The sequence below is a fragment of the Rhinatrema bivittatum genome, chromosome 4 (assembly GCF_901001135.1).
Source record: "Rhinatrema bivittatum chromosome 4, aRhiBiv1.1, whole genome shotgun sequence".
NCBI classification, from domain to species: Eukaryota; Metazoa; Chordata; class Amphibia; order Gymnophiona; family Rhinatrematidae; genus Rhinatrema; species Rhinatrema bivittatum.
In genome coordinates this window covers 108,762,631-108,787,830 of record NC_042618.1, presented here as the reverse complement: position 1 = coordinate 108,787,830, position 25,200 = coordinate 108,762,631, and the positions used below count along the sequence as shown (strand labels likewise).

Sequence of the window (25,200 nt, the reverse complement as noted above, 5' to 3'; positions counted from 1 at the left end):
TATATTCTATGTTTATAATCTTGGGATTAATGATGTTACTGTTTTGTATGCGTGCTGTCATGTCTTGCTAAATCTCAAATTAAAGAGATATAAAAAAAAAAAGAAAGATGGTGTCAGAGATGAAGCAAGCATAAGAAAAGCTGCAAAGTGAAAATTAATAAAAACTGACTTGGACTATAAGTGGATGATTCTGTTTGTGCAAAAGTGCTAATTATTCCTGATATCACAAATTCAGCACAATTTTGTGACACTACATAGTTATATCTTTGTTTAATCTTTTAATGGTATTCCATTTTTACTATTTTTGCAAGTATAAGAAACACATCTAACATTATAATATTTGTTTTATGAAGTGTGCCTCTTAGGTATAAGGGGCCCAGATTCATGTCTCTGTCTCTGTTCCTCCTCTCTCTATGACAGGAAACAAAAGGACTGATTCAGGGAAACATCAAGTGCCTTGGAAAGTGGGCCTAATGCAGGATGTACTGTTGCACCCCCTGCTACAGCCTTCCATCCCAGGTAATATATATGTGCTTTTCTGCCATTGCAAGGCTCTGTTCTCCTTATGCCACCCTTTGCCTGTGTTTGTGCTTGTGTGCCAATAGGCATGCGCTGGCACACTTATGAGCGTGTGTATGAGAGAGCATGAGACTGGCATCTCCTGGATGAATCCTATTCACTGAGGGGCCACTCTGGCATGCCCACAGCCCCCTGTTCAGTAAAATGATGTGCACAGGCAAATGGGACAGGGAGGAAAGCAGCTGTAATTTCACTTTCTTTTAATTTGGTATAACCAGAAGAAAATAACTCAGACCTAAATGGCAAAAGGGAGACACTTATTGACTCTGTCTTCATCAAATTGTAATTCTCGACAAAGGTATATTTTAACTCAGATTCTCACCTTTCCTCTTATGCTGCGCTTTATGCTCTATTCATCGCATACCATCTACAAAATTCACAAAAATAAAGACTGACCCTAAAATACAAGGTGTCAGGAAAGAACAAGGCATGGGTAGTTGGCTCTGGGCTACGTATCTGTGAGGCAAGCGTCCAGGTTTGTTTTGGGTTTTTTTGCATTTCTTGTGCTCTTGTACACCACTTTGGACAGCATTGCCAGGGAAGTGGTCTAGAAATTGATTAAATAAATAAAAAAAAAAGACCTGTTGGAGGTGCTAGTAAACACTGAATACCAATAGTCAGTAAGAGAAGTCTTTAGTCTTTTTACTATAAGATAGCTTATAACAGGAGCAATGCTTATCAAACAAAGCAGAATAAACCTTCAGCTCAGCTCTACTGAGCCATTACACAGAATCATAGAAATATAAGAAGATAAGGCTTGCCATACTGGGTCAGACAAAGTATCAAGCCCAGTATCTTGTTTCCAACAGTGGCCAAGTCAGGTCACAAGTACCTGGCAGGATCCCAAAGGGTAGATAGATTCCAAGCTGCTTATCCCAAGAAGAAGCAATGGATTTCTGCAACTCTCCCTTAATAATTGTTAATGGACTTTTCCTTCAGGAATTTGTCCAAACCTTTTTTAAAAGCAGCTTACTAATAGCTTTCACCATATTCTCTGGCAACGAATTCCAGAGCTTATTTATGCATTGAGTAAAAAAGATATTTTCTCTTATAAGTAACTTCATTGTGTGTCTCCTGGTCTTTGTACTTTTCAAAAGAGTAAACAACTGATTAATGTTTGCTCGTTCCATTCCACTTATTATTTTATAGACCTATATCATATCTCCCCTCAGCTGTCTGTTTTCCAAGCTGAAGAATCCTAACCTCTTTAGCCTTTCTTCAAAGTGGAATTGTTCCTTCTCCTTTATCATCTTGGTCACCCTTCTCTGTACCTTTTCTAATTCTGCTATATTTTTCTTGAAATATGGTGACCAGAACTGAACACTATACTGAAGATGAGGTCACACCTTGAAATAATACAGAAGCATTATGATATTCTCTGTTTTATTCTCCATTCCTTTCCTAATCATCCCTAGCATTCTATTTGCTTTCTTGGCTGCTGCTGCACACTGTTCAGAAGATTTTCAATGATGACACCTAGATGCTTTTCCTGAGTGGTGACTCCTTATATGGAACCTTGCATTTTGTAGCTATAATTTGGGTTACTCTTTCCTAAGTGCACCACTTTGCACTTGTCTACATTAAATTTCATTTTCCATTTGCATGCCCAGTCTCCCAGTTTTGCAATGTCCTCTTGCAATTTCTCACAATTCTCTTGTGATATGACAACTTTGAATAATTTTGTGTCATCGGCAATTGTGATCACCTCACTTATTGTTCCCATTTCCAGGTCATTTATAAATATATTAAAAAGCACTGGTTCCAGAGCAGATACCTGGGGCACCCCATTCTTTTGCGACCGGTCTCGGGGCCTGATCGATGGAGAGCTTGAGCCCTTGGGCCACGGCACAACCCCAGGGCAAAGCTCTAAGGTACACACCATGGGTAGGCGAGCGCATCCAGGCATGGGCTGGACAGAAGCTTGAAGACTTGGAGCTTCTGCTGAACCTGCATGCATAGGAGTGAGATGCAGCAATGCAATGATGGTCTCTGGGGTAACCCTTCAGCCACTCAATAGCCTTTCTGGACTTGCTGCTTGGGAACGACTTGTGCATCAGAACAAACAGAGGTTGAGGACAAAAGGTGACTCTGGAAACAGACATGACGAAGGCACTGAAGACTTGGAACGTGTAACAATGCTTGGAATTAGGAACATGGCGTAGATCAAGGAACAAGGTGATCCGTTGGTTGGATAAGCTCCACGAGACCGGAACTAGGAGCAAGACTAGGAACTTGACTCGGAACTTTAAAACAAGGATAGACTGCGAGGACTTGACCCAGCAAAGATGGTCTTGGAAGCAGGCCTAGTGCTACAACCTACACAGACTGCCGTGGGCTGCTCACAGACCATGATGCTGGCATGCCTGCAGAAACTAGGAACTTGGAATGAAGACTTGGACTCACACTCTGGAGACAAAGACTAGGACTCTGGAACAAGGAACAGAACTCCAAAGACTTGGCCCCAGGACTTGGGCAGTGACGCAGCCTGCCCAACCTGCCATGGGCTGGTCATGGTCCACGTGCTTGCAGGATTTGGGTGCAGGGCTCCGAGGGCTTGGAGTACTTGGACACAGGAACATGGCAGAAACTCAGGAAACTTGGAGGACTAGGATGCAGGAACATAACGAAGACTCAGGTACCAGGATCAAAATGTGGAATGCAGGAATGAAGACTTGAACTCAGGAGCAAAGGTGAAGACTAGGAGTCAGGATTGAAGACACTGAAGACAGGAACCAGGAACTGACGAGAGACCAGGAACATGAAACGAAGAACAGAAGACCTTGATGGTGATAGTGATCCATTGTGAAGGTAATGAGGGCCTGGCAGAGAAGCCCTTTTATAGGGCTGCAGGCATGACATCATCAGGAAGGGCTGTGGGGCTTTTCCAGCCACAGTCCTTTTAAATTGTGAGCAGAGGCACACGAGCTTAGGAGGACATCGGGTACAGGAACAATGGTGAAGTGGAAGTCAGTGGCCTTCAGGCCGTCAGGCTGCAAATAAGGCAAAGATGGCATCTCTCCTGCCATGGAGCAGCAACACAGGACCGTGATGACAGCAGAAGCATGGAGGATGGGCCGAGCAGGAACAGCGCCAGTAGAGACGACTCAGCACCACTTGGGAGTGGCAGCATGGCTTGGCGGCATCAGTGACATCTCCAGGCCACGCCGTGAGGTGAGTGAGTTACTCACAGGCCTTTGTGAGTGGCAAGCACAACAATGCCCCCTCCTTAAAGCCCCCTTCTCAAGCCTTCTTTCTTTGGCTTCAGAGGAGATGAAGGTATACTTATACCAACAGGGGGAATCAAGGGTCAACATAGGATTTGAAGATGTTTGGTTTCAGGAACTAAAGCAAGGAACCATAGAGAACAAACTGGAAAAAGATTTGACTGTAGACTGGACAAAGACAGCTGCAAACTTGGACAAAGACACTGCCAAGGACAAAACTGAAGGTCCAGGTTTAATTTATATGATCCAGGTATACTGGTCCAATTTCTTAGGTTCTCACTTGATTATTACCAGATTGAGGGTTGAAGTAGAATTATTATCCTTAGCCACTCTGGCAATGGCAGTGTTTGATTAGTTCATTGAGAATCATTTCTTTGAAGCCTCTATGGCAGATACTGCTATTGAACATGATAGATGAGTAAATGCAGCTGCAGGATTGTAAACAGGTTGGCTCTTAAGTACCAGATGGAACTGGAGAAGAAAGATTAATCTGGAGAACTAGATTTATGGTTATAGGTCTTGGCAGTTCTTATAGATAAACATATCTGTGGTCCAGATATGATGCATTTACCAAAGCAGATGGTTTAGCTCTACATCAGAGGTAGAAACGGATGACAGCACAGTTATTCTTTGCTGTTAGGAAATGAAGCCAGCTACAAAGCAGGAATCACGATCGAGAGACAACACGATCTGCTAGCTGTAATACTGCTTAAAATCAAGAATGGATTTTGATTTATAGTTGAAGCTTGATAGGAAAGAGATGAAAGGCTGGAGGTGGCTTCTCTTTCGATTTCCTTAGAGTACATAGAAATGGACCTGAACAGGGCTAGTTATTTTCAGACTGGGAAGGTGGTACCACAACCAGTAACAGACTTAATTCATTATCAGTTCTTGCTTCTAACTGCCATTCATGGTGACCATCTTATGCTTTCTCCACAAGATGAGTTTTGAGTTTTGTAGATGATGTCCAGATCGTCCCATTTCTTTTCACCAACCACAGGATGAGACTGGGTACTTGCTTCCCAACCCAAAGTAAATCTTGAACTGCTCTTAAAAATACTCAGTGGGGTAGATGATACTTGCATGAACAAGGTACTCTCATTGGATGTGGAATATAGACTTGGAATTAATTTCTCTCATGGTTAATAATGCTCCCAAATTATTTCCTGGTGAAAATGGGATTTCCAAACGTGCATTAAAAATATGGCATCATAGTTGGAGGTAGGAGATGAAGCCTCAGCAGGCAGTTGACTGTAATGTCAATGAATAACTATACTGAGAACTCATATAAAAAGTAGGAGGGACATTCATTTTGGTTAGCCTATTGGTAAGGATGCTGAGACCTAGAAAAGTCTCCTAGAGGAAAGGCTCTAAGCAGAGGGATCCCAAGATAGTCACCCGCCAGATTTCATTTTGAGCACTAAGCAAAGGGAGAAGTCCATGGCAGTCTTTCAGGAGTTGATTGAAAATACCATTATTTAAGTCCATTGTGTTGTTGATGGCTAAGGCAATAGAAGCTGCCAAGACAGCGGAATTGGAATGCTGATTTGTACAGCACAACCAGGTTACATTAGTCATCCAGACCCGAGGAGAGCTCTACAGAGAGGGCATTGGAGAGTAGTAACTTTAAGAAAGCCGTGACAAATGCACTTTAGAATTGGAGATAGCTCCTTCCACATCAGTATCTTGAACATTGGTTGTGACCCTACTGTATTCCAATTAAGGTGGCATCTCTGTTCTAGACCCTTTTGTGTTTCTTCTGATGGAGTATTAGAGGCTAGTAATATCCAAAAGCAGCATTGGTCCCTATTTTTTAGCTGGAAATTGGGCAGAGGCAAGACTGGTGACTTGAATAACACAAGGAAGACTTGGCCCCACGACTTGGGCAGTGACGTGACCTACACAGCCCACCATGGTCTGATCACAGTCCACATGCTCACAGGACTTGGGTGTAGGGCTCCAAGGGCTTGGAGTTCTTGGAAACAGGAACATAGCAAAGACTCAAGAAGCTTGGAAAATCAAGATGCAGGAACATGATAAAGACTCAAGAACCAGGAACAAGACATGGAATGCAGGAATGAAGACTTGAACTCAGGAACAAAGGCGAAGACTAGGACTCAGGACTGAAGATGCTGAAGACAGGAAACTGGAATCGACAAGAGACGAGGAACATGGAACAAAAAACAGAAGACCTTGATGGTGCTAGCGATCCACTGCGAAGGCAACGAAGGACAGGCAGAGAAGCCCTTTTATAGCTCGGTGGAATTGGAGGCTTCTCCAGGCCACACTCGGAGATGAGTAAGCCTCTCACAGGCCTCCACGGGTGGCAAACGCAACACACTATTCACCTTTTTCCATTGGGAAATTTACCATTTTGCCCTACTTTCTGTTTTCTATCTTTTAGACAGTTAGCAATCCATATTAGGATACTGCCACCTATCCCATGACTTTCTAATTTCCTAAGAAGTTTCTCATGAGGAACTTTGACAACAGAAAAAGACCATGTGGCCCATCTAGTCAGCCCATCTGTCTAATTTATCTAGCCCTAACAATTCCTATCACTCCCTTAGAAATCCCCTGCATTTATCCCATGCATTTTTAAATTCAGATACCAATTTTGTCTCCAAAACTTCCTCTGGGAGGCCATTCCATGCATCTACTACCCTCTCTAAAGAAATATTTTCTAAGATGACTCCTGATTCTACCCCCTTTCACCCCATCTCATGATCCCTTGTTCTAGAGCCTCCTCTTAATTTTAAGAGGCCTGCCTTTTATGCATGGAAACCTTTGAGATAATTAAATATTTATCATACCTCCCCTATCTTGCCTTTCCTCTAGGATATATATGTTTAGATCTTTGAGTCTATCCCCATATGCTTTAGAAAGAAGACCATTGTTCATTTTAGTAACCACCCTCTGGACTGACTCTAACCGATTTATATCCTTTTGAAGGTGCAGTCTCCAGAATTGTACATAATATTCCAAATGAGGTCTCACCAGGGATCTATACAGGGGCAGTATCACCTCCCTTTTTCTACTGACCATTCCTCTAGAAGCCAAGCATCTTTATAGCTTTTACCATCATTTTATCCACCTGTTTGGCCACCTTAAGATACAATTACTGCCATATCCTGCTCTTCTTTTGTGCTTAGAAGAATTTCACCTCTAATACTGTACTTCTCACTTGGATTTTTGCAATCCAAATGCATTACTCTGAAATCTTTAGCATTAAATCTTAGCTGCTAGTCTCTAGACTATTCTTTGAGCTTTGCTAGATCCCTCCTCATGTTTTCCACACCTTCATGTCTGTCTACCCTGTTGAAGATTTTGGTATCATTGGCAAAAAGATAAATCTTTCCCAACAATCATTTTGTTATGTCACTTACAACCAATTCTTGTCAATATTTTTGTAATGGGCTTGATATTGGTGGGCCCTTAGTGCTTTGGCTTGGTTGATAACCTAATGGGCAAACCTACTAAGTCCACATCGACAGCTGGCAGACGCGGCTGGACAGACTGGAGCTTCACCTATACCAGCCTCCTCTCCCGCAGGTTGAGCCCTTAGGTTCTGGTGGCCGGCAAACTTAAATGGGTCCCTGGGGTGGTCAGGAAGACGAGAGTCCAAAGACAGACCAAGGTCAGTGCTGATGGCAGACAGAAGATACGGAAGGCAGGCCAAAGTTCTGGGCAGACAAGACAAAGAATAGTCATATCCAAGGCAAAAGGTCAGGTTCAGGCAGCAATCAAGGAATGGTCAAGGTCCAAGCAAAAGGTCAGAGTCTGGGAAGTCAAGACCAAGACAAGAAGAAGACAAAGGTGAGGACAAGGATGTGGCAAGGCAGGGGCATAGGTGAAGCAACAGGAACACAGAGGAAGGCAGGGAGTCAGGAACACAGGAATATGACAAGAATGCAGGAACACAGAAACAATGGCAACACGCACGAAGGCATTAGGCACATCAGAAGACCTGTTGCTGAAGCATCTGATGCTCCACTGAAGGAGCCTTGTAACGAGGAAGACCAGTTTTGCCATCAAAGGATGCTGGGGCTGCCTTCCCACCCCAGGGGCTTCAAGAGGATGATTGGGTGCGCGCACCCTTTTGGGAGGCCATCGAGGACGGCAGCATAGTGGCGTCCTGAGCCGTGTTGAGTGGTGTTAGTTGAGAATGATGGCGTCCTGGCCACGAGACAGAACTGGCAATATTGGGGTCAGTGAGGCGGCTTGTGGGACTGTTCTGCAAGCTACCAAACATGACACTGGTCCCAAAGACTTATCCCTGAGGCACACTATTAGTAATGCCCTCCTCCTCAGATTAAACTCCAGCTACCACTACCCTTTGTCACCTCCCATTCAGCCAGTTTCTAACCCAGTCAGACACTCTAGGTTCTATACTAAGGATGCTCAATTTATTTAAAATTCTCCTGTGCAAACCTGTGCCAAAGGCCTTCCTGAAATCAAAGTACACTATGTCTAGCACTTTCCTTGATCCAACACTTTGGTCACCCAATCATAGAAATTGATCAGATTCATCTGACAAGATTTATCTCTAGTAAATCCATCCAGCCTTGGATCTTAGAATCCATTGGATTAGAGAAATTGTGCTATCCTGTATTTTAGCAGTGATTCCATTAATTTGCTCACCATAGAAGTCAGACTAACTGACCTATAGTTCCCAGCCTCCTCCTTACTTCCACTTTTATAAATAGGAACCACATCTGCCCCTCTTCAGTCTTCTGGAAATGCTCCCAACTCTAAAGAAGCATTGAAAAGGTCAGCCAGTGGAGCTGCCAGGTCTTCTCTAAGTTCCCTGAATGCCCTTGGATGTATCCTATCTGGCCCCATCGCCTTATCTACTTTAAAGTTTAGTTAGCTCCTCATGAATATGCTGTTCTGAAAATTGATTCAGTTTTACCTCACTTTTAATCTTATTTGTGTTTGTTTTATGTGGGCCTGCTCCAAACTCTTCCACAGTGAATACTAAACTGAAGTATTTGTTAAGCAATTTTGCTTTTACTTCATCCGCTTCTCTACATATTTCTCCCCTTCATCTCTGAATCTCTTAATACCCTTTTTGCACTTCCTTATATGGATAACATCACCACCTGTAACTTAAACATCATTACATCTATTTGTTTGCATAACATTTTTCCAACTGGTTGGCAATATAATTTTATCTCATATATGCTAATAAGACTGGATTCTTGTAAAAGGAGATTGCACATTTATCTGTTCTTTGTAAGGGCTTCGCCCATAAAGTTCATGTTTTACTGTGAACCGATGCAATGTGCGAACGGACATCGGTATATAAGAGACATTAAATAAATAAATAAATAAATAAATAAAACCAGGAACTAGGTGGTGATCTGATTAAGGAGCTACCAGATATACAAGACTGGTGGGGAAACCAAATGGAGAAGGGCAGTATAGGGAAAGAAGGAGGGGAAGTTCAGGTGAGAGGGCCCATAGGGGTTGGGAAAGAGTCCAGGGGGACTTGCACAGGATGGGTGAAACTACATTTTGTTGATATTTAGTTTCAAATGACACCACAACCCTACAGGATTTTTTATTCATCTAGCTCTCCTGATGCCTTGCCTAGAGAAAAACCTCTGGTCCTAGTGGTTGCTGGTTCAAATCCCTAAGTGTCTGATTGAAGGGGTAGAAAATTGAATCCTCTGGACTGGGACTGTTTTCCTTTTATTGAATGAGGCTGTGTTTAGGAGTTCATTTTTTTGAAAACAGGAGATCCTTCAGAAATGGAATGGTTATTTACGCCTTGTGGCGCCAGAGGCCCTCATGGGCCTACCCAAATTCAGTGTGACAACGCCTATCGCAAGACCAATGTCTCAGTGACAGTGGGGAAGGATGTCCCACTCCAGGGAGTACAAATATGGAAAGTCCCAGCAACAAATACATACAAGTGAGTAGCCAGACTTCTAATTCCTAGTTCTGAAAAAACCCTTTTTCTAACTGATATTTTTTCCCTATACAAGCTGCTGAGGCTGGCGCAGGTCATGCTGAGTCACTAACCTGGAACCTTTTGTTGCCAAGCTGGAACCTTTTTTAGCTTGCTTCCTTTTCACCCTTGCAGCTGGAGTGGAAGGTGGAGGCCCCTGGCGGCCCCAACCTGATTTTTTTTTTTTTTTAAGAAAATTACTACTGTGCAGAAGTATTGGATATATGGAAACTTAGAGTTCTGTCACACTGTCTTTCATAGCAGAAATCACTTAAGCAACAGTGTAGAGATGCTGACTGAGTGAAAGTTTATAGGTTCCTTAGTCACTGTAGGGACTGGCTATGGAACGTAGCAGCTCTTCCTTCATCTCAGCAGTCTGTTTCTGATAGACACTGTTACAGAAAGATGCACAAGCCATGGCAGTGTAGAATATCAGTATTAACATCTTGTTTATGCTTTTATAAAAGTCACATTCGGCACAGGAATATTGCAAGACCACTAGAATGTAAATTTCTGCTCTATTAAATGTTCTTATGTAGGATTTCTGCATATGGAGCAGCTGGAGGCAAGGGAGCAAAGAACCCTAGCAAACGAGCCCACGGAGTCTTTATATCTGCCGTCTTCCAACTGCAGAAGGATGAGATCCTCTTTATCCTGGTGGGACAGCAGGGAGGGGACGCCTGCCCAGGGGTGAGTTGTACCATTTGGATAAAAAAAGCTCTGTCATATGTTGAAGAATAGGTGCATGGGAGGAAAAGAGAATGCTGAAGCGTGCTTCAGTTTTCTGGTTAAGAATAGAGGATTTAGTGGCGGCCATGACGCTCATCCTGATATGTTGACCTCTCAGGTGTCATAAATCATATTACTTTGTCTTCCTAATTATTCCTAATACAAACCTATAAGGTGATTATGTTTTTGTCGGCTCTGAACAGGACTTGATTGTGATTACTGTTGTATTGCCTCTCTTTGAATTTCATAGGGAAATACCTTGACAAAACAGATTTGCCTGGGGGAGTCATCCATTATTGAAGAGGACTACAAAGACAAGAGAGCACTCCTTGAATGGGCTGGAGGAGGAGGAGGAGGAGGTGGAGGAGCCACCTATGTTTATAAAGTATGTTATCTTGGGGGGGGGGGGGGGGGGGAGAGCAGGTTATACCATCCCTTCTGTTTTGTATTGAGGAGGCCAAAAAACCTGAGATAAAGCAGGCACAGAGATTGCAAATGAAATCCCCATGCTTACTTCACCAGCCCTACCCTAATGCTGCAAAACTCTTTTCCCCAGAATGGGGAGGCAGTTTGCAAAGTTTTTCTTTTTTTGTGGGTAGACACCCGTTAACCCATGGAAATCCCTTTGAAAATTGTCCCCCAGGTGTACTGCTAGTGCCTGAAATATATTTATACCGTTATGTATTTTCTGTCAATCTTTGTAATTTAGTATTATTTTGATGTCAATGATTGCAATTGTATTAAATGTTTCGTGTATCTTATCTGCCTGGAACCTCCGACTGGGTAGGTGGATTTTATAAATCCAAAGTTAGAAATAAATACAAAACAGTCACACTGGTCTTGTGCATGGTCCTCGGGATTTGCCCCTCTAAAGTTCTGGCCTATCACTGGTCATTTTTAAAACACTTTCCATTCTTCTTTGTGTGGATCTGCAGCAATCTTTGCAGCATTGACTGCACATCCAAGAAAGTGACCATCTCTTCTGGAAGAGTAAAGCCTCTTTGTAGCTGTCTGTCAGGAGAACTTTTCTGTGTAACAACTTTTACAAGTATCTCTGCCCAACAACAAGAACAGGGAGAACCATCTAGGGGAGACTGGATTTTGGGATATTTTGAATATTATCCCTAAAGAGAAAGCTGTGTTCATAGATAAATTTATGAAAAATTGGAAGAGATGGCTTTTGTTTTTAATCTGAATTTAATATTTAAAGTCTACGCCCTATTGAACTTAACAACCATGATCCTCATCCATTCCCATTCCCATTCCTCCAACCCCCATTCCCATTCCTCCAACCCTCCCTCATCCTCCTCCCCTCTCACCCTCCAACCCTCCACCCTCACCCTCCCCACCATCCTACCACCTGATCTAACCGCATATATTCCCTGGCACCATGTGAATAATTAAAATGTAAATATAGTTATTGTGAATATAGTTAATGTGAATATACTTAAAATATGTGAACATGTAACCACCTTTCAAGTTGAATTAGTTGCCTCAATGTTTCCTCCTACTATAAATTATTGTAAAGCCTGTTGCTATGTTATGTTACATTGTGAACCGAGGTGATGTTTTTAACGTGCCCCGGTATATAAAAAACCCTTAAATAAATAAATATAAGGAGTATGGACTGATAGCCCTGATATTGGGTGTCTATAGCGGAAGAGACGGTGTCTTGTTATACTTAAGGAAGAAGCAGACTCATTTTTATTTCTTTATTAGTTGCTTGTTCTGGAAAAGTGTAGAAATTGATATAGAAATGCTTTAAAAAAATGTGCCCAAAACAAGGAGACATAATGAAGATATGCAATCTTAAATTCTAAATTTGAAGAGGATGGGATCTTGGCCCAAAAATTATCTTATTGAAAGAAAGGGCCTAAGGATGAGGTCACTCTGAAAACTAAAGTACTGGAGCTACAGAGCACCATGGCTGGAAGTTTCTTCTTCTCTTGCTCTGACTTTTAGAAGAATCCATACATCCCGTGCTCTTGGGACAGTCCTCAAGTGATTTCTGCAAGGGTGGCTGATGTGTGCCTGCGATATTGCTAGTATAAGCTCTGTAATGAGTTGTATGATTTCTCATGCAGCAGGAGGACAGCGTTTTCAAACCCTTAATTATTGCTGCTGGAGGAGGAGGGAAAGCCTACTTGGAGCATCTGAATAGTTCCTTGGACCATATATACCTGGAGCAGTTGGAGAACAATACTGCAGTGCCTGGTGTTAACGGCATAAGTGGACTAGCAGGTAACATTCTCTGGGAAAAGTAAGAAAGGCAGGGTATAAAGGTTTTCGAATACAAGGAATAAGAATACTGTATGAAATGAATACCATAAGTTTACTCCCCAAAAGTTAGTATATTTGAAAAGAGGGAGTAAAAGAGGCAAATATGCATAAAAGGAATTTAGATCTGAAAAAGAAAATTTAAAATGTTTAAAAGGCTTAATCAGGATCTATATTTATAGAAGATGCAGTAATGTGGGTAGATTTACTGAATCCATGTTAGTAGATATTTGATCACCTGAAAAGTAGGCACATTCTTTTATTCACATTAAAAACAAGCGTTTGGTGGGATGGGATCGGGGGCAGAGAGGGTGTAGTTGGAAACTATGCGTGTACATTTTAAATTTCTAAAATCTGCAAATCTCTTCCACGGAGGCTGATCTCAGGTGGGCCACCACCTCCCCCATGGCTCTGACAATGGGGAAGATTTTCAAAGCCCTGTGCATGTAAATCCAGGTGGATTTACACGCGAAGGGGGGTTACGAGCGCCGGGCCTATTTTCAAAAGGCCCGGCGGCACGCATAAAGCCCCAGGACGCGTGTAAGTCCTGGGGCTTGAAAAAAGAGGTGGGGAGGGGCGGGGCATGCGCAGGACAGGGTGGTCCGGGGGTGGGGTGGGGCAGGGGCGGGGTCAGGCTCCCAGCACAGCGGCCATATTTGCTGCTGTGCTTGGGATCGCGCGCCGGCCCTCGACTGGCGCGTGCAACTTACTTCAGCCTAAGGGCAGAAGTAGATTGTGAAATAAAAGAAAGAAAGAAGAAAAGGTAGGGGGGGGGGAATGGGCGGGGGAGGTAGGGGTAGAGAAGGGAAAGTGGGGTGGGGGGTAGGGGGTAGGGAACGGAGAAAGGCTGTGCGGCTCGGCGCGTGCAAGGTGTACAATTGTGCACCCTCTTGCACGCGCCAACCTCTGATTTCATAACAAGCGCGCGGCTGCACACACATATTATAAAATCGGGTGTACATTTGTGTGCGCTGGGTTGTGTGCACAAATGTACACCCACACGTATGTTATAAAATCTGCCCATCTATGAGCCTTGACATGCTCATCCAGAGTCAGACCTGCTTGGCCATAGCAGAAAGAGACGCAATCTGCTATCCAAAGGTAGTTTCAGGTTTGTTGGGGTCAAAAGCTGGCTGGACTTTTTTTTGATGGCTCCAGTCCGATCTAGTTAGAGGGCCTTGGCTTTTTTACAATCTAAACTGTGCAAACTTTGTTCACATTTGTGGATATATGGCCTGAGTAAAAATGTTGGAAGGATGATTGACTGGTTAAGGTGGAAGGCTGATGCACAGAACCAATCTATTATTTAAAAATGTGGTATAAGGCAGACAAGTCTCTAGGACCTGGAGCTCACTGACTTTGCATGTCAAAGTGACCATCACCAAAAATATAGCTTTCAAGTCAGTTTCAGCTCACAGATGTCCAGTGGCTCAAAGGGAGCTTTCACAATGTGGGAGAGTACCATGCTGAGGTCCCTTGAAATAGGAAGAGGCTTGATGGGAGGCTTCAACTGAACAAGCCACTCATGAATCTGAATTCCTCTGGCTAGATCTGATTGAATCAACCATCAGCACAGGGAGTCCTTAAGAACATAAGACTTGCCATACTAGGTCAGACCGAAGGTCTATCAAGTCCAGTATCCTGTTTCCAGTAGTGGACAATCCAGGTCACAAGTACCTGACTGGAAACCAAGGGGTAGATAGAGTCCATTCTGTTTATCCTAGGGATAAGCAGTGGATATCTGCAACTTCTCTTTAATAATTGTTCATGGACTTTTCCTCCAGGAATTTGTCCTAACCTTTTTTAAAATGCAGCTACACTAATAGCTTTCACCACATCCTCTAGGAAGGAATTCCAGAGCTTGCTTATGCATTGAGTAAAAAAATATTTTCTCTTATTAGTTTTAAATATATTACTTAGTAACTTCATCGTGTGTCCCCTGGACTTTGTACTTTTTAAAAGAGTAAACAACCGATTAATGTTTTCTCGTTCCATACTAATCATTATTTTATAAACCTTTATCATATCTCCCCTCGGCCATCTCTTCTCCAAGCTGAAGAGTCCTAACCTCTTTAGCCTTTCCTTATAGGGGAATTGTTCCATCCCCTTTGTCATTTTGTTGCCCTTCTCTGTACCTTTTCTAATTCTGCTATGTGTTTTTGGAGATGTGGTGACCAGAACTGCACACAATACTCAAGGGGACTGATGCAATATAGTGCGCTTAGCCTAACGCACCTGTTGCTGAGCAATTGGATGCACTATAATAACTCCCAATGCAATAATGGGATTAGTGCATCCAAAACGCACGTCCAACCCAGCACGTAGCTAATAACGCTCATCACATGTAAATGCCATTACCCCCGATGCAAAAAATCGCCGTGTGCCAGATGCGCACGTTTTAACATGCAAAACTTAACACCAGCCACGGAGCTGGAGTTGAGTCTTCACATGCTCCAAGCTGCCACCAAAAGAAGCCAACAATACTAAATAGGAGGATCCACAGAAAAGTAGTATTGGGATTCATACTTAGTATCGTCCCGATACTAAGTAGGAGAAACCACAGGAAGCAGCAAGAAAAAAAAATCTTGACTGCTGTCATCTTAGGAAAAACAGATGTAAAATGTATCCCTAGCACATCTTTTTTTTAGCACAACAACTCATTTGCCTATTGCATCAGGCACCCAGGAGAGGGGAATGTGCATGCGTTTTACTAACGTGTGCCCAGTTGGACATGTTTTTTCACACTTGGTATTACATCGGCCCCAAGAGGAGGTCACACCATGGAGCAATACAGAAGCATTATGATATTCTATGTTTTATTCTCCTTTCCTTTCCTAATAATCCCTAGCATTCTGTTTGCTTTCTTAACTGCTGCTGCACACTGTCCTTGAGGGGGCAGTGTCTCTGAATGAGTTTGTTTTGCACCAGTGGACAGAAATGAATAGGTTACATTGTGACTGATTCTGTCTCTCCAATTTACTGCCAATGCTTTTCTTAATAGTCTTCTTAACACTTTCTTTTGGAGTTCATAGGATGCAATATGCATGGGCAGTGTATCAAGGTGCACTTAGAAATTCTTTTTAATCTGGCCATTGGTCCCCAACACATTTGGGACTATTTCTCTTTCTTTCTGCCACATTTTCTTGGTCTCTGATTGCATCTCTTGGGTCTTAAGGATCTTCTGTCTCTCCATATTCCACAGAATAGGCGCTTGGTACTGGCAGTTCTATCAGCAATGCTGTTTTTATGCTTGCCAGATTGTCATAAATGAAGTTTATTTTCGTAAATATCATTGTTGGAACCCCATCCAGAAGTGGAGAGTGATTTTTCAGGAATGGACCTAAAGCTGCAGTTCCCCTCCCTCCTTTTACAGTCAGGACATGGGAGGGGGAGTGCATACTGCAGTGTTTGTGAATGGAGTGAGCTTCCTTCCTGAGCAGGGCTGCTCACCAGGGAGTGATGACAAGGCAAACTGTGCAAAGGGGTTTGAGACAAGATTTGAGTTTCTCTTCTTCACGTATATATTTGAGCTTTTCTTAACGCCTGTTAAGCATTGTCTTTAAATTTCTTCCACTTATGACAATGTTTATTCCACCAGGACTAGAAGGTTTCCATTTCTCTCTTGGTTTTTTCTCGCATTGAATTCTGTGGAGTTGGACTGTGTAAATGCTTTTAAGTATATGTAAATAAGACAATGTAGGGCCTCATTTTCCAAGCCGCTTGCACGCGTTACCAGGATGGGGGCGGAGTCGGCCCCGGAAGAGGAGGAGTCGGGGCGTCACCGGGGCCGACTTTGCGCCGACGCCGCGGACAGCGAAAAGGTAGGTGCCTTCTCGCTGCCTATTTCGCTCCCAATAGCTACACCTCCTATAATGGCGCTATTGGGTGCGAAACCGGCAGCGATCGCACCGCAATGGTGCGATCGCTGCCGGCTAGCGCAGGCCCACATCCCGTTTTGGCCCCCCGCCCCTCATCTTCTAAAGTATCGCAGGCCTGTGATACTTTAGAAAATGAGGCCCATAGTGACTAAAGTATGGGCAGGTGTTTTTAGCTTCTTGCCCGTAGTTTGAGCTTACACCACTTATGAGCATGCTCATTACACATCCTATGCCTAATTTCAGATACAGGTAGCATTAGGAGAGTGACTCTGTACATAAGGAAAGGGATAATGAGGTTCATGTATATTGTAATATAGTTGATCATATATTATACAAATGATGACCAGCCTAAAAGTGCCATATAAAGTTTGTTTTTCCCCAAGATATACATGACCTGTGAGTTGCATTATTTTAACACAGGGTGTGATTTTATTTTTAAACTCAGGTTTCATTGACTAATTTTGAAACATTTCCACTCTTACAAATCATATTGACTGCTTATAAGCACGCATTAGTTAGCAGAGTGAGTGTTTCAAATACAGGATATATTTTTATTTTACAAAACTATGCAAATATTTTTCTAACAAAAAATGTTCTCAGTCTTGTTGTAGCATAAATTAGGCTCAGAGCGGTGGTGTTACCAAATAGCTTATCAAAGGTAGAGGTGGCTTTCAGGTAAAGGTTTATGAAGTTTATGCACATCTTTGGATGATCTTCAATTAACTGTATTTCATTATTTTATTTATTTCTAAATATTTTATAATCCACCTTTACCAAGCTTGTCTCATGGCAGATTACAATTAAGTTTATGATTAAATTCCTGTTACATTAGCGTCTTTGTTTACAATAAACATAGGAAAACATGAGGTGGCATTTTTAAGGAAGGGGATAGAAGAAAGATTAGAGGTGGACTGTAGTGGTCTTCTAAGGAGAAGCATAAAATATAGTAGTGATGCGGGTCATTTAGATGGCTTAAAGAGCCAAGGTAACAAAAGGTCCTACAGTGTAGATGCACTGGAAAGAGATAGGCATCTAATCTAGAGGAAGAGATCAAACAAGAGAAAGTCAAGTGGGGATGATGATGTCATTTTATGATCAAGTGTTAGAAGGGAGTCTGTCACTATCTATGGTATATTTATTCTCCTTTCCATAACTATGTCTTTCTTTATGCAGGTGGAGGAGGAGGCTGGAAGGACATCACGCAACTGCCCTGGACTGGGAAGTCTCTCTTGGAAGGTGCAGAAGGAGGCCAGGCCTGTGGTCAGGGCTTTGCCAGACTACAGTGGTTTACGTCTGGTGGTTTTGGTGGAGGAGGAGGGCCCTGTTCTGCTGGTGGAGGAGGTGGTGGCTACAGGGGTAGGTTCATTGGCAATGCTGATACTTCTGGTATCGAAAAACATATTGAAGTCCTAGGTTTTATATCTGGTCATTTGATAGTGATGATAGGTTATCTTTTATCAGCATCCCTATTAATTATGTCCCTATTAAAAAAAAAACAATTAAGTCAGTAGAGGAAATTAACTTTATGAAAATATACACCCAAACCAATTGATTTTAACTGGTCAGTCCCAGGATGATCCCCCCAAGCCTGAGAGGTTATCATCATTAAAGTAAAATCCCCAGCCCTCGGAATGCTTCCCATATCCCCTGCAGAAGAATAGGAGACCCATAGAGGCAGGAAGGGAAGAGTAAGTGCAGAAGAAAGAAATAGGACCGAGAGGACAGAACAAACAGGCCGATACAGTACAGTGCACTCCGACGGAGCACACTGTTAACCTGCCCTTGGACGCGCGTTTTCCCTTACCCCTTATTCAGTAAGGGGCGGAAAACGCGCGTCCAACCCGCCACACCTAATAGCGCCCTTAACATGCAAATGCATGTTGAGGGCCCTATTAGGTATGCCCGCGCGATACAGTAAGTAAAATGTGCAGCCAAGCCGCACATTTTACTTTAAGAAATTAGCGCCTACCTTTGGGTAGGCGCTAGTTTCTGCTGGCGCTATTAAGTCGGAGGTCCCGAAGAGTAAAAAAAGTTAAAAAAAAGAAATAAAATTTTTAAATGGGCCGGCGGCTGTCAGGCCGAAAACCGGACGCTCAATTTTGCCGGCGTCCGGTTTCCGAGCCCGTGGCTGTCAGCGGGATTGAGAACCGATGCCGGCAAAATTGAGCGTCAGCTGTCAAACCCGTTGACAGCCACCGCTCCGGGCTAAATGGAGGCGCTATGGATGCGCTAGTGTTCCTAGTGCCTCCTTTTGCCTGTTTCTACCGCACCACCTAATTTAAATACTGAATCACGCGCACCGGCAAGTGGCTGGTGCGCGCACCGGGAGAGAGGGTGTTCGTCCGCTCTCCCGCAGACTTTACTGAATCGGCCTGAAAGTGATCCCAGGAATAGAGGTAATTTTGAAGTAGGCTTGGGGAAGGAAGAAGGAGAATAAACTAAAGAAACATGGATAGAAAAGAGATTAAAACAGAGAAAGAAAAAAAACCCCATGAGACATTCAGGGCGAGACAATGGGAGAAAGAAAGGATGATAGGGAGAAGAGGATGAGGAGAAAGAGGGGCATATATGGATGAAGGAGATGAAGAGAGAAAGGCAACAAAAAAGGAAATAGGTTAAAAGGAGAGGGAGGTAGTTCATTTATAGGCATTTGGAGAAAGAATAAAACAAAGAAAGAGACAGACCTCAGATAAAGAAACATTTAAAAAGAAGGAACAATCAGAAATAGAGAGTAAATCAAAGCCAGAGGCACCAAAAGTTTGTAAAAATGTTTATTTCATGTTTGCTTAGGACTGCATTGTTTTGTACTCAACAATTAATCTCACCTTGTTTGATTCCTGCAGCTAAGGTGGATTTTCAGCTTGACTTGGCTTTGGTTAGACTCTAATCGAATGGCCTGGCATGTTTTTATCTTTTTCCCAGCAGGCTACATTTCTAATACTAATAATTACTATCTGCTTAGCAGTATCAATGGGCAAAGTTCTATCAAGGTAATGTCCATGATTACCAATGTCTTTCTCCCAAGGGGCTCACAAATTTTGTTCAAGTGCAAGGAAATCAAGCGATTTCTTGCAGGTCACGCGTGTGACTGTGGAGATGCGACATTAAAACTGCAATCTCCAGATCTGCAGCTCTGCACCCCGGCCATCACAGTGCACTGCTAGCCAGATTTGAAAGTCAAATCTCTTTTCCAGGTGGCAATGCATCTAAAGTTGATGACATCACAGCCAATGGACAGGATGGAGTCTCATTTGTGAGTCCAACTGGGAAGATTTTCCTGGGCCCGTTGGCAGGTAAGGTCAGCTTACGTCACACTTTCTTCCCTGCCATAGAGAGGGGTATGAAGCCGAAACCTCACTTTCAGGTCGATACAGTAAAGTGTGCTCCGTCGGAGCGCACTGTCACCCTGCTCTGGACGCGTGTTTTCCCTTACCCCTTATTCAGTAAGGGGTAAGGGAAAACACGCGGCCCACCCGCGGCACCTAATAGCGCCCTCAACATGCAAATGCATGTTGAGGGCGCTATTAGGTATGCGCGCGGGATCCAGTAAGTAAAATGTGCAGCCAAGCCGCACATTTTACTCTAGGAAATTAGCGCCTACCCAAAGGTCGGCGCTAATTTCTTCCGGCGCCAGGGAAGTGCACAGAAAAGCAGTAAAAACTGCTTTTCTGTGCACCCTCCGACTTAATATCATGGCGATATTAAGTCGGAGGTCCCCAAAAGTAAAAAAAAGTAAAAAAAAAAAAAAAAAAAATTTTGAATTCGGCCCGCGGCTGTCGGGCCGAAAACCGGACGCTCAATTTTGCCGGCGTCCGGTTTCCGAGCCCGTGGCTGTCAGCGGGCTCGAGAACCGACGCCGGCAAAATTGAGCGTCGGCTGTCAAACCCGCTGACAGCCGCCGCTCCAGGCCAAAAGGAGGCGCTAGGGACGCGCTAGTGTCCCTAGCGCCTCCTTTCCCTCGTTTGCACTGCGTCAGCTCATTTGAATACTGAATCGCTCGCACCGGCCAAGGGCCGGTGCGTGCGCCGGGAGAGCGGGCGTTCGTCCGCTCTCCCACGGACTTTACTGTATCGGGCTGAAACAGCCCGATACAGTAGATTTGTTAGAGATCTGTCAGCTGGTGGGGGATCTCTGGAAATGCCAGCAAAGCTGGAGTGTGTGTGTGTGTGTGAGAGAGAGAAAGAACAGGAGAGGATACATGTTCTCTTCCTCAACCCCAAACCCACCCATTCCTTTCTTCTTCCCCTTCTCCTTTACTTTGCTCCTCACTTTTGGAGAGAGAGGGTGAGGGGACGACAGTTTCTTCCTACTTCTCTTGGGCTACCGCCTCAGCTGGGGCTTGAATCCAGTGCCATGAGCCTTTACTTGTAACTGCCCTGGGATTTCCCCCCCCCCCCCCCCCCCCCCCATTCTGTATCCCCTCCCAACCTTAGTCCAGTCATTGCAGCGCAGGCCTTGGTCAAGAGCCATGCACCGGGGCTCCTTCCACAACTCGGCAATCAGAGGCTCTAACTCCAGCCACTAGGTGTCACTGTCGCATGATGACGGGGACTTCCTCTCCCAGGGGCTGTAAACGCTGCCTCTGCAGCATCCCCAGGGAGCAGAAAACCTGACCCGAGAATCAAATCCAAGTCCTTCACATGGCAGTGCACAATGGGGCCAACCCCACAGTGTTTCTTAGCCCTGGTCTGGGGCTCCATCTTCTACCTTCCTCTGGCTGCATCATCAGATATAAAAGAAAGCTTACCAATAATAAATGCATGAGAACTGATACCGTTTTTAGCAATCCTCCAAATCCAGTATCAGGTCACATATTTTCTGGTTCTCTTCCATCAACCTCCAGCGTACTCCCCTCCCCAAGCTTCGCATAATATACACCTGCCCTTCTCTGACAACAACTAGAGCAGGCATGTGCTGGCCCTCCTGCCACCTGCTGCAGATGCCTGATCTTCTGTTCCCATGGGATCTATATCCTGGTCTCACTCAGTGGAGCAGAAGAATGACTCTGTATGTGCAATATTCCAACAAGATGCAGGAGACTTATAAAAATGCAAATAGAATGTTAGCAATTATTTGCAAAGAAACAGAGAATAAAACTGAGGCTATCATAATGTCTTTGTATGGTATAATCACACCATGAGTACTGTGTGCAGCTCCGGTCACCCCATCTCAAAAGAGATACAGAGGGCACATGAAGCAGTAGCAGTGAGCAGAAACATCCCTGCCTAGCTCCCACTCCTTCTCTCCAAATAATTGCAGTTTGAACCCCTCTGCGACCTTCTAATGGTGTTGGGTGATGGCTGAAGAAGAGGGGGAATAGATGCTGAGACCTAAACAATCTTGCAGAAAACCCACAGTTGAAAAAGCAGCCTCTGCCTCCAAGGAGAGGGCGTCAGCCGAGGAGGCCATGTCAGAAGCAGCACTGCCATCAGAAGTGACTGAAGCGATGATGCAACCATTAGGGGATAAGATTCGTACCCGTCTGTAGGCAAAGCTTGACTCTGTGATCGACAGAGTTGACAACTCCTATCTACAGTGGGTGAGACAGATGTCAGTCTTGATAATGTGGTAGAGTGCATGGAAGACATGGATCTGTCCCTTACTTCAGTCGGGAGACAATTAGATGTGCTAGAATGGGCTCACAAGCATTTCGAAGATAAGCTGGAAGATCTTGAAAGATCGAGGTCATCACAACAATTTGGGGCGGATTTTAAAACGAGCGCGAATAGCCTACTTTTGTTTGCGCTCCAGGCGCAAACAAAAGTACGCTGGATCGGCGCGCGCAAGGCTATCGATTTCGTATAGCCGGCGCGCGCCGAGCCGCGCAGCCTACCCCCGTTCCCTCCAAGGCCGCTCCGAAATCGGAGCGGCCTCGGAGGGAACTTTCCTTTGCCTTGCCCTCCCCTCACCTTCCCCTCCCTTCCCCTACCTAACCCACCCGCCCGGCCCTGTCTAAACCCCCCCCCTTACCTTTGTCGGGGGATTTACGCCTCCCTCTGGGAGGCGTAAATCCCCGCGCGTCAGCGGGCCTCCTGCGCGCCGGGACGCGACCTGGGGGCGGGTCCGGAGGGCGCGGCCACGCCCCCGGGCCGCCCCGGCCCGTAGCCACGCCCCCGGAACGCTCCCGACACGCCCCGAAAACGCCGCGCGGTTCGGGCCCGCCCCCAACACGCCCCCCCGACACGCCCCCCCGACACGCCCCCTCCGAAAACCCCGGGACTTACGCGAGTCCCGGGGCTCTGCGCGCGCCGGTAGGCCTATGTAAAATAGGCTTCCCGGCGCGCAGGGCCCTGCTCGCGTAAATCCGCCCGGTTTTGGGTGGATTTACGCGAGCAGGGCTCTGAAAATCCGCCCCTTTACGAATAGTGGGAGTCTCAGAGAAGGTGGAAGTGGGGGACCCCATGGGCTTTTTGGTACAATGGGTTCTCACTGTGTTAGGCCTGGAGTGTAAAAATGGCGCACTTAAAATAAATTGCACACACCAGGCCTGGGATCCGGTTCCAGCTGAGGGCTCTGATTCTTAGATTGCACCATTATGGTGATAAGAATCACATAATGGAAACTAGCCAGAGAAAATCTAAGTTTTGTACCTGAGGCAATGGAGGAGCTACAGCAGGACTCAAACCCTGCTTTCCTGGTTCAGAGCCCACTGCTCTAACCACTAGGCTACTCCTCCTCCTTTCACCCATGTTGTGCAATACCATGGAGTCTCAGTATATGCAAATTTATCTCATGCATATTCATTGTGGATATCCTGAAAACCCAATTGGCTGTGGGGTCCCCAGGACAGGTTTGTGAAACCCTGATTTAGTCCATGTGGACATTTAGTCCATGTCCATGTGGACCAAACAGGCTTTGTCAATAGCAGGCAATCCACAGTCAATACTCGGAGGTTATTCAGTGTATTGGCTTTGGCCAAAAGAGAAAAGGTGGCGGGTATGGTGGCTACCCTGAATGACAAAAAGATTTTTGTTCAGATTAGATGGCCTTTCCTATTTTCTGTACTGAATAAATTTGGAATACCTCACCAATTCAGTGCCTGGGTGAGAGAGGTAGATTTTGGCTGTTTCCTTTATGAGCAATTTATTTATAATGAACGACAAGACAAAAAAACAAATGCAGCTCACCTTAAGTTCAGGTAGCACACAGACATCACACATAGCAGGTCTTTACATAGAAAATGGGTTCCTGTCTGCTTCCCAGGGCTTCTCTAATCCTTCTAGGCCCTGAGTTCTTATATACTGGTGAGGGCTTCTCCCTTCACCCAGGATTCCTTGTGGATCTGGACCTTAAGGAAGACCAGGAGAGACAGCTGTGACAATCCCAAATGTAAAATCTGCACAATTAACCGAGGTCAGAGATAGAGCAGTGTCAATTGCAGGCCCGAAATTATGGAACTCCTTACCAGTAGAATTGTGACTCCAAGCTGATATAAAGAAATTCAAGGCAGAATTAAAAACCTGGCTTTTCAAATGTGCTCACTCTGAAAGTAACTAGAATTTCAATGCTTTGTTTTATTTTATGATATGTTATTTTATGCTGATTTTAGTGTAGATTAATGTAAGCAGTTATTTTAGTATATATTATTGTAAGTATTTAATGTAATTTTAGCATTGAATTTTAGAACTTATTTATACTGTTAGTTTTATTGTTCTGATTTTAGCATTACTTTAATCAATGTTGAGCTGTATTTTGATGTGATTTTACTGTTTTTTAAGTTTATTTATCGTAATAAATAATCTTAATTTTTATATAAACTATATAAAAAATAATAAACTATAAACTATATAAGGTGGTTTGAAGGAGTTTCCTGTAGACTCCCTCACAGTCAGGTTATAAGGCTAGCCTTCAGAAATCTGAAGTGTTTCCTATTGGCATAGCTACGGTCATTGATATACCTCGATATTTTCAGGGTTTGAAAAAAACCTGCAAAGGTACCACATACTTGGGTATTTCTGTCCCCAAGGATCTAAATGATCTCTATAAGACCAATATTTCCCCTGTGGTCTTATGTTCCTATGAAACTTGTCATTCAAGGGAAAATGCCTTTCTTGAAGGAAAAAAAAGATAAGGTCTATTCCGTACCCTGTTGAAGAATGTATTTTTCCTACAGCAATGGAGAGTGATGGGGAAGTAGAGATTCAGCCCTTCTTGAACTGCGGCCACTGTAGCTCTGGAACCTGCAAGCGGGATCATGAGCTCAAGCTGGTAGTGTGTGTGTGCATGCGGGGGACAGTGCTGGCCAACGACAACGTCACCTGCAGAGGTACTGTGCTGGGGGAATTACTGTTATGCCTTGCAACAATCACAAATCTTTAAACGCAAACAGCTCATAGGAAGCAGGTAAGTCTTGTTCTTTATTTCTTCCAACTCTGCTCCATTTTTTTCTCACTGCTTAATTTCTGCTAAGATGCGGGAAGGAAAGGAAGAGATGGCATCAACGTTTTTGCAATGGCTAGTGACTAATATTTATACAGGGCGATACTGGAAAATTGTTTACCCGGCTAAACTGTCAGAAAATTGCCCAGCCCTTTCCCAGGCAGAAGTATGCATGGGGATC

General features: G+C 44.2%; 1 protein-coding gene across 1 annotated transcript in view; it reads left to right on the top strand.

Annotated features, from left to right (window-relative positions):
- LTK (leukocyte receptor tyrosine kinase) overlaps window positions 1–25,200 on the top strand; it is a 170,968-nt gene that overhangs the window by 97,174 nt on the left and 48,594 nt on the right. Inside the window, exons 8-15 of the mRNA XM_029598654.1 lie at window positions 421–519; window positions 9,543–9,720; window positions 10,296–10,446; window positions 10,736–10,870; window positions 12,570–12,726; window positions 17,814–17,996; window positions 19,835–19,933; window positions 24,754–24,906. Coding sequence (XP_029454514.1) covers window positions 421–519; window positions 9,543–9,720; window positions 10,296–10,446; window positions 10,736–10,870; window positions 12,570–12,726; window positions 17,814–17,996; window positions 19,835–19,933; window positions 24,754–24,906 — 1,155 coding nt within the window. The remainder of the gene's footprint in view (window positions 1–420; window positions 520–9,542; window positions 9,721–10,295; window positions 10,447–10,735; window positions 10,871–12,569; window positions 12,727–17,813; window positions 17,997–19,834; window positions 19,934–24,753; window positions 24,907–25,200) is intronic.